Source organism: Polyergus mexicanus, unplaced genomic scaffold (assembly GCF_030449975.1).
Source record: "Polyergus mexicanus isolate NDT 795.1 unplaced genomic scaffold, iyPolMexi1.0 SCAF_7, whole genome shotgun sequence".
Taxonomy (NCBI): domain Eukaryota; kingdom Metazoa; phylum Arthropoda; class Insecta; order Hymenoptera; family Formicidae; genus Polyergus; species Polyergus mexicanus.
The window spans coordinates 5438192-5448138 of NW_027223327.1; the positions used below are offsets into that span (position 1 = coordinate 5438192).

General features: G+C 42.7%; 1 protein-coding gene across 1 annotated transcript; it reads left to right on the forward strand.

Moving 5' to 3' along the window:
- Window positions 1-8904: 8904 nt before the first annotated feature.
- Window positions 8905-9703, forward strand: LOC138934933 (uncharacterized). Its single transcript, XM_070299087.1, has one exon. It carries the CDS (start codon window positions 8921-8923, stop codon window positions 9701-9703), a length of 783 nt encoding a protein of 260 aa, XP_070155188.1. The 5' UTR covers window positions 8905-8920.
- The last annotated feature ends 244 nt before the right edge of the window (window positions 9704-9947 follow it).

Here is a 9947-nt window from a genome sequence, read left to right on the forward strand (position 1 = left end):
CTTCACTATATCAACTAAATTACAATTCACTTCCATTCCTTCACATCTAGCATTATACAAAATTTGACTGTTTTTAACACTTTTAACACTATTTGATTTATGAAATTCAGTAATTATCTTATTACGTTTTGTTTTTGTATCTACAGTTGTTGCGATTTTGAAACATCCATAAATTTAGGTTTTACCTTGTAATAAACCGCTTTCGCGAGGCGGTCGTGGATAACTCGGTCGGAATCTGGGGCTCGTGAAAGGGTATCGAGAGACGAACGAAAGCAACGTGAGGTAAAATATAATTTATTGCGTGTAAGTATGTGTGTATACAGAGTGAGTGTATGTGTATAAGCGCTGTATGCGTATGAGCGAGTGTAGTTGTGTGCGAATGAGACAATAGGCGAGCGAGTGCGTGCGCGAACGTATAATATAGAAGTATGATGTTACAATGTATCGAAAGTATGTATGTGATGCGAATGATGATGTGTGTGCGGCAAGATGCACTCGTGTATGTGTGACATGCGGAATCGGTCAGCGGTGCGGTCGTGTCGGTCGCGGTGCATCCGAATTACATGCACGTATGCGCGGCGCGGAGCGCGATTTCGGCGGTTCAACATAATATCGATTACACTAGCGGATCGTGATTTCGGCAAAGGCCGCTAACTATCGGGCGATAATTTTGGTCGGGCCGGTGGGCGGTCCTTAGACGCGCCTGTATCGATTCGGGTGCGTTGATCGATGTCGCGGCAGGATTAGATCCTCCCCCTGAGCGGGACTTAGCGCGCCGTATTAATGGCGAGTCTGCTTTCGTAAATGGCGGTCGCGGAATAATTACTGTCGGTTCGTGAATAGCGTTTTGTCGTTCCGTCCGGGATAGTCTTTCCTTGAAATTCAGGAGTGCAACGGCCGACGGGAACACCCGTCAATGGCAGGGAACTCCCGTCAATGGCAGGGAACTCCCTACCACTGGTTGATCGCTGTTGCACTTAGGTGGACGGATTTGTTCGAGGCGTCGAGAACTCTCGGCGGAGGTTGAGTACGCCTAACCCCGTTTTCCTCTTTTCGTAAAAGATCGGAAGGATCGCTCTTGGAGATGCCGCAAACTCTCGGCGGAGGCTGGGTACTCCCAACCCCGTTTTCTCTCTCTTTGAGCCCTTATAGGATCATAGCGGATTTCCAGGCGTCTTACGGACTTTGGCGGTTGCGGAAGATCTGGTCTCGAGATGTTAAAACGTGCCCTATTTATACCGCTTTTCGGCGGGTGCGCGTGCGTAATATGCCTTAATGTTTTAAGGCATGTTGTTTAACGGTGAACCGCCGCGCGCGACTCGGGTGGTTTCGGGAACGGTCGGTACGGTTACCCGAGTGCGGCGACTGTTCCGGGTAAACACGCGGCTTAATGGCGGTTACAAATCGGAACGTTTTTTTTATCTCTTAAAAATGGGCGCTCGGTGCCTCCGCATTATGCCCGACCGGTGTTTGTCGGGCAGCGGACTTCCGGCGGATCGACGGCCGGGTAACGGTGGAGGGATGCATCGTAACAACCTCTTCCTTCTCTATACCATTTACCCATAATTTATAATCAATTATTTTTTCCAATAACCCATTTTTAACAGAAATATCTACAGATTCCACTTCTAAACTATCCATTACTTCAAAAGATGAATCAACTGGAATTGATTTAAACTCACCACTAACCTTTATAAATTCGGAAATTTCTACACATTTTACAGTTTCAAATAAATTCGCATCCAAATCATTTGTCACTCTAATACTTGCCATTTTATCTACCATATTATTCCATGCCGTCTTCAAATTTTCCAAAACTCCAGATGATTCCGTAAGCACTTGCCAACAAACCTTCACTGCATCAATAAATCCTACACGCCTACTCATACGTTTCTCACGTTCACCTGCAACAAATCTTTCCAATTTTTTTCTTGCTTGGTACCTTCCTCTATAGGCTAAACAGTAAATTGCAACAACAGAATCCAACAAGTTAGGCGTCGGAACTTTATTAATCGCCCGAATATCAATTATTAATTGACATACGTGTATTAAAAGTTAATGCCGCCGAAAAAACCTCATTCAAATTAAAGGATTTATCTCCAGATCGCAAACAATGACCATATAACAATTCAAAAAACCTTTTATCTATTTCCAAAAATTTTCGCTTAAATGAAACAATTCGATTCTGTTTAGTTCTAAATTTTGATTCACTAAAATAATCATCACAATAATCCCACGTTGCTAATACAACATAATCCAAATCACTGTTCCAATAAACAAAACTCAATTCAACTTCTAAAGAATTTGGCATTAATTCGCAGTAAGTGTATTTAATAAATAAACTACCACACCTTTGAAACATTCTTTCAATTAAATACATTCGGCCTTCAGGCGTTACCAAAACTTGTTGCGTCAACAACTTCATATATTCTGACAAATTATGAGAGTAATTTAAAGCCGGATCACCAATAAATTTAAAGTAAATACGGTTATTTTTTTCACAAAAGCAGCTTTAATATCCTTAATCAAAGCTTCATTTTTATAAAATATTTTAACATCAAAATTTAAAGCACTCCAAACTATTCTAAATTTATGCGAATCAAAAGCCATTCCTAAACTTTCCATAGTAATGTCATAACCAGAATGAATCAACATTCCAAAAGAAGAATTAACCGTACAAAATTCGGATCAAAACATCTTCTCACATTATTCAAAATTAGCACCAATATCAACAACATATACACCTTTATAATTTTCATCATATTTTATAGTCTTCAAAATTAACATCTCAGCACAATCTCTTACAACTGCAGCCATTGCATGAGAATGATTTATCTTTCCTGTAACTATTATATTTAATTCTGGAAAATTTTTCTGTAAAAGTGCAATCTCTTGTGGATTTAATACATAAGATATTTTAAAGGTTTTCTTAACAAATTTAGAATCCACCAAAGGCTTAAACATATATTTTAACTAAGCTGTAGGATCTTTTATTTGTTCCAAAATTTGTTTTCTCGATGCATCTGCTAATGCAGTATTAAAATCTATACCTCCAGTCTCACATAAATTTCGAAACATTGAAACGCCACGATTTACTTTTACAGCCATATCGTCATTATCCACAATACCACCAACTCGCGCTGTACTAAACATTAATGCCATCATCATTTCACTAAATAAAACAACCTCTCCATGTTGCTCCACGTGATAAGTCCTCCTATTCACCAAACGCATCACAGGCAAATAAAAATCTCTCTGCGCAAAAGCCCAAAGGAAATCCAAAACTTGTCTTACCAAAGGATATCTACCCAATCTTCCACGAACCATATCATAATCAAAAATCAAACACCCAGTCGTCATATTGTACGCTGCAAACAATCGCAGGTAACAGTAGCCATCCTGACACGTGCTCTGAGACAAACCAGTAGCATCGCATATATCATCACTCATTATAAGCAATAACTAAAATAATACTTCAATTAACTTATCCACAAGGACAAGCCTTCGATTGGAAACCACAAAGTATCCAATCAAAATGTATCGAATTTGTAACCGTGACGTGCCGTTTTTGGGACGTCCGTCACAAGGGCCGAATGGCCCGATCGGGGGCGGTTTTTCGGGGGCCTGCATTCTCTCGATTTAGGGAGAGAGCGGCCCTATCCTCAGATCGACGAGATCTGACGTTTGTGGGTAATAGTTACCGAAAATGTAAGCTCGAGATGAGCCCACGAATTGGTTGTCGGCATGAGATCGAGCGGCGGGATCCCATCCGGCGGAAGGAGAGGAAGAGAGAAGAGCGACGGCCAAGAGCGGGAGTCCGGGACACCCAGGAAACAGGAGACGTCAGGTCGTAATTGCTAAATATTAAAAACACTTTTGGTGGCTGGTAAACACCGCTGCCGGTAATGTTATATTTCTTACAGCAGGAAAGGAGCGCGGAGGGCCGGAATAATCCAGCCAAAGGGGAGGCCACTCCACCCGCACGAAGCGAGAGAGTCCCAAGGACGGAGCGACGAGCGGACTCTCAATCCGGAGCCTATTCAACCAAATAGGAAAGAGAGCCGATCGGGCGCAGCCGTAAGCCCGCACCTTTAAGCCGAACAACAAGAAAATCTTGGAAACTCCGGGACGATGAACCCACCAACACGGCTGTGATGACAACAAGGATCGCGAGGACCGCAGGACGGCCCTGCGTAACGCGAAAACGCTACGAGTGGCGCGATAGCAATTTATCGCGCCGGCGTGTCTCCTGCAGGACTCTCGCTCGGCACTGTTCGGCAAGCTGTACGTGAGGACGCAGGTTTTCCGAGGAGCGAGCGGACATTAAACCAATTAACGGAAGCACGGAGAACTTCCTGCCGGTGGGACGAGCGTCGTCGACCGATTTTGTTGCCGAATAATTATAGGTAATTAATTCGGATGAGTCGCGCCCTTAATAGTTGTCGAGCCACGCGTTTTGATGGATTAACTTTGTGAATATTTTTTTTGATAGATTAAGTCACACGGCCGACGGGCACATGTCGCTCATCCGAATTAGGTAAAATAGGCTCTCTCTATTCACTTCGCCGCCGCCGACAGTCATTAGTGTTATTTTCGGGTTTGTCTGTATAATATGTTGTGAATTATCGGGATTTTCGCGTTCACGCGATCGATATTCCGACTCGCGCAAAGTATTGCGCCGCGCGACTCGTACACCCCAGTCGTTATCGATAGTTTCAGTTTTATCTCTGTGTACTGTTAGCACATATCTTGTAAGTATTGTAAGAAATTGGAGTCAGGAGGAAGCGAAATCCTAAAAATTCGTACAAGAAATCTATCGGGTGTCTGTGAGCCCGCTATTATAGTTTCCGCGAGTCATTCGAGTTAGATATTCGGCATTTCAACGCAAAGGTCACCGTCATTGTTATTGAGACGTTTATCGGCTTACCGCGAGCCGGACCAACGGACCGATTTGAGTCGTGCAATCTAGTATTTTCTATTACATCGAAGCGGATTCACGAGCGTAAAGTAGTTACCGTCGTATTCGAGAGATTTCTTTAGTTGTCGCGGCCTAATTAAGTCTCGTACGGCGGAAATCCTCGCGGCCGAAAAGTCGAGTTAAAGCGCGTAAGATGCCCGATAATTTGATACTGTTGCGCATGGTCGTGCCGATCTCCGCGGAAATAATATATCTTATTCGCCTGTAAAATAATTACTGTCATCAAAGGCTATTATTTACGCGAACCGCCCTATACTCTTGTTTCTTTTTTTTTAAATATATTATTGTTATCTCTATTTTAACATATCGAATGCTCAATTTGGCTTCTGTGTTCTCGACTCTCAAGATTTCTCCCGTCTCCCCCGAACCTCCCCCTCTACCATTTCGGGTATACTGAATAGCCACGGAATTTTACCGTCGCGTTAATTATCGGTCGCGCGATTATCTTTCGGTATTATGTTTATCGTGAATGGTGCGGCCTGCCGTACCTGGCGCCCAACTTGGTTTATTTTACGATACCGGCAATTTTTGTGGATCGCGAGATCGATATTCGAAATACGCGCCGAAGGTGTACCGTGGGCATCGAAGACCCGCCCGCCAACTAAATAATTATCAATCAAATAATTTAAAAGAAAATTACGGTTACAAATTGGCGCCCAACGTGGGGCGCACGAAAACGGGAAGTAAGAGGTCGAGAACGACGGAGCTTTTGAAATAATATTGAGCATTATTATATTTGTGTGTGAAAAGGAATTTTTTTTTGTCTGTAAGGAGAACAGCTCCTACAATTATTTGAAGCGACGATTATATGATTGATGGCATGTCGAGTATTTTCTTGTAGTTACCGAAGCCTGAGTACTTTTTAACGACGTTTAACGTGATAATTTGTATTATTTCCTCGGAGTACTTTAGTAACAAGTATATGGAATATTTATTTGAATTGTTTGAGGAGAAATATTATTTCTGGCTTTCGTATTTCATTTCTTTTGTTATCTGACTACGTGGCAATTTTCTTTTGAAAAGAATATTCACCTTATACGACTCGCGGTGTTGATGTTTTGAGATCGGTGTGCCCGTGCCTAAGAATAATACAGATAATAATCTTTTGAATCGAAATTGATTGTTGTAGTGGTTGCTTGGATATGTTCGAAGATAGGATGTCGATTGAAAGGCAGAATGCACGTTCTATGTATCGACAATAAATATATTCTCCTGGTTATACGTACAAGTGTTAAATTTTTGTGTGGCCCTAAAAAGAGCCGATTGTGTCGCGTCTAGCGACTTCTACGCGTGGCGAGGTTTTCTCGCCACGAGATTTGTGGTGTGGTCGTGGTCCACTTCAAGGGTCCTTGCTGGGACGAGACCCTGGGCGTCGCTGGTGTCGAAACAGCCCGCCGGAGATGTGTGGAGACCCTGTGGTGTGATGCCTCTGTTTGCGTGGCCGCTGTTCTGGTCGTTGCCTCCCAGTCAGAATCGGAGAACTGCGTTGCCCGCTCCTGTGTCTGCGGCTGACGATGTTGTGTGCCGCGTCGTCGAGCCCACGCTTGCCTCGCTCGAAGAATTTCAAGAACGCGATAGCGGGTGGGCGTTGTCGCGAATTCTCGATTTAACTGTAAATATAAATGAATATAATCCAATGCGCGCGGGGTGTCATATTAAATTACCGCGAGAAATAACAATGAAGAGAGCGGTAATAAACGTGCAATCCAAAGACAATGCGTGTTTCGCGTGGGCGGTGGTCGCCGCTCTACATCCAGCTGAAAGAAACGCGGAACGGGAATCTTCGTATCCACATTATACGACAGTGCTAAATCTCCAAAACATTGAGTTTCCGATGACATTGAGTCAAATTAAAAAATTTGAACTTCACAACAAGATTTCGATAAATGTATACTGCATCGAGAAAGAAAACAACATTGTCCCGATACGTCTGAGCGAACAAAAGAAGGACAGACACGTCAACTTGCTGTACATGCAAGATTCGCAAGACGTTGGACATTTTGCGTGGATCAAGAATTTATCTCGCCTCGTGAGCTCGCAATTGAGTTGTAGCAAACGCAGACAATATATCTGCGATCGGTACGTATATTTAATAAAAATGCAATATATAAAATATACGAAAGAAAAATTAATTATTTCTTTTTTTACAGATGTTTACACTATTTTAGATCGGACGATAAGTTGCAGTCGCACATTGTAGATTGCCGAGAAATGAACGAGTGCGCCATCCGATTACCGAGCGATAAAGACAAGTGGCTCGCGTTCAACAACTACAACAGAAAGGAGCGACTTCCCTTCGTCGTATACGCCGACTTGGAGTGCGTGCTGAGGAAGACCGACGGTGATCCGATGGCGTCTACGTACACGTTTCAGCATCATCAAGTATTTAGCGTAGCTTATTATGTACATTGTTCGTACGACAAATCGTTATTCGCGTATCATTCTCGCCGTAGTACCGATTGCGTTTCGTGGTTCGTGGAAAAATTAAAAAATTTAGCGCAACGCGTAAAGATTATTTTAACCACGAATGTCCCCATGATAAATTTAACGCGAGATGAGCGGGAAAAGTTTCACAGCGCGACACACTGTCATATTTGCGAAAAACCGTTCGCGCAAGACGACACGCGCGTACGCGATCATTGTCATCTTACCGGGCGGTATCGAGGTCCCGCGCATTCAAACTGCAATTTAAATTATAAAGACTCTTTTTGCATTCCCATAGTATTTCACAATTTATCCGGTTACGATTCGCATTTTATCATCGAGGAAATAGCTACCGCGTTCGAAGGCTCGATCAACGTACTACCGATAACGAAAGAAAAGTATATTTCATTCACGAAACACGTTAAAGATACCGCCGAAAAATCAGATTGCCGAAGCGATATAAAGTTACGGTTCATCGATTCGTACAAATTTCTCAGTACTAGTCTCGAAAAATTGACATCGTTTCTAAATAACGATAAACTTCAAATTTTAAAATCAAAATTTCAAAATTTATCGATCGAAGAGTTCAATTTATTGACGCGAAAAGATGTCTTTCCATACGAATATATTGACTGTGTCGATAGGTTGCACGATACGTGTTTACCACCGCGCGAATCATTTTATAGTTCCTTGACCGGTGACACCGTATCCGAGAGCGACTACGCGCACGCCGAAAACGTTTGGAAGCGGTTCTCCGTTCGAACGCTAGGCGAATACAGCGACTTGTATTTAAAAACAGATGTCTTGTTATTGGCCGACGTTTTTGAAAATTTTCGCAACAAATGTATCGAGAGTTACGTGCTCGACCCCGCGTATTATTATACTCTTCCCGGATACACGTGGGATGCGATGCTAAAACATACGAATATTACGTTCGAATTACTTACCGATATCGATATGGTTATGTTTATCGAACGGGGAATACGCGGTGGCCTGAGCCAATGTTCCGGCAGATACGCGCGAGCCAATAACAAGTACATGCCGTCTTACGACCCATCGAAACCATCGTCGTACATGATGTATTTCGATGTAAACAACTTGTACGGTTGGGCAATGTGTCAACCGTTGCCCTATGCCGATTTTCGATGGGTCGATGACATCTCTGACTTTGGCGTTAGCGCGATCGCTTCGGATTCAACCACAGGTTATATTCTCGAGGTCGATCTGGAGTATCCGCAACATCTTCACGACGCGCACGTTGATCTACCGTTCTGTCCAACGCGCGATAAGCCGCCCGGCAAGCGGCAGGATAAGCTCCTCGCGACTTTATACGATAAGAAGCGTTACGTCATACACTATAACAATCTGCAGCAATGCACGCGTCACGGCCTTCGCATCGCAAAGATATATCGCGTATTGCAATTCGCTCAATCCGCATGGCTCCGCGATTACATCGAACTCAACACCCGGTTTAGAACGCGCGCGACAAACGATTTCGAGAAAAATTTATACAAGTTAATGAACAACGCGGTATTCGGAAAAACTATGGAAAACGTGCGCAATCACGTCGATGTAAAATTATTAACAAAGTGGGACGGGCGATACGGCGCGGAGGCGATGATCGCGAAACCAAATTTTCATAGCAGAAGCGTCTTTTCGGAAAATTTGGTCGCCGTTGAACTGCGCAACCTCGAGGTGAAATTCAATAAACCGATCTATGTCGGTATGTGTATACTCGATATATCGAAAGTGTGTTTATACGAATTTCACCACGAGTACATGTTACCGTTATATCGCAAAAATTGTAAAATAATGTACACCGATACAGACAGTTTGATTTATCACATCGAGTGCGAGGATGTGTACGAGAATATGAAACGCGATATCGCTAGATTCGACACGAGCGATTATCCGGCTAACAACGCGTATGGTATACCGCTCGAGAACAAGAAAGTGCCGGGTTTGATGAAGGACGAGAATAACGGTGCGATCATGACTGAATTCGTCGGGCTTAGAGCAAAAATGTACGCATTGCGAGTAAATAGTAAAAAGGATACAAAAAAGGTTAAAGGTGTCAAGCGTAACGTCGTAGCGAGAACGATAACGTTCGACGATTACACGCGGTGTCTGCGCGATGACATTGAAATGACTCGGCAACAATCCTGCATAAGATCAAAATTGCACGAAGTGTACACAATCAGCGAGACAAAAATCGCTCTAAGTCCGTACGACGACAAGCGATATATCGTACCTGATTCGACCGGCACCCTACCGTGGGGACATTACCGGATACTCTTATAATGTAATGTAATGTAATGTAATGTAATGTAATGTAATGTAATGTAATGTATGTATATGTATGTAATGTATATATGTATGTATGTATGTATGTAATGTATGTATGTATGTATGTATGTATGTATGTATGTATGTATAAGGAAAACAAAAGAAATATATATATATATTCCTATCTTTCTTTTTTCTTTTTTATATTTCATATTTTATATGCTGTATACATCTTACATATATTTTTTATATTTCAGAT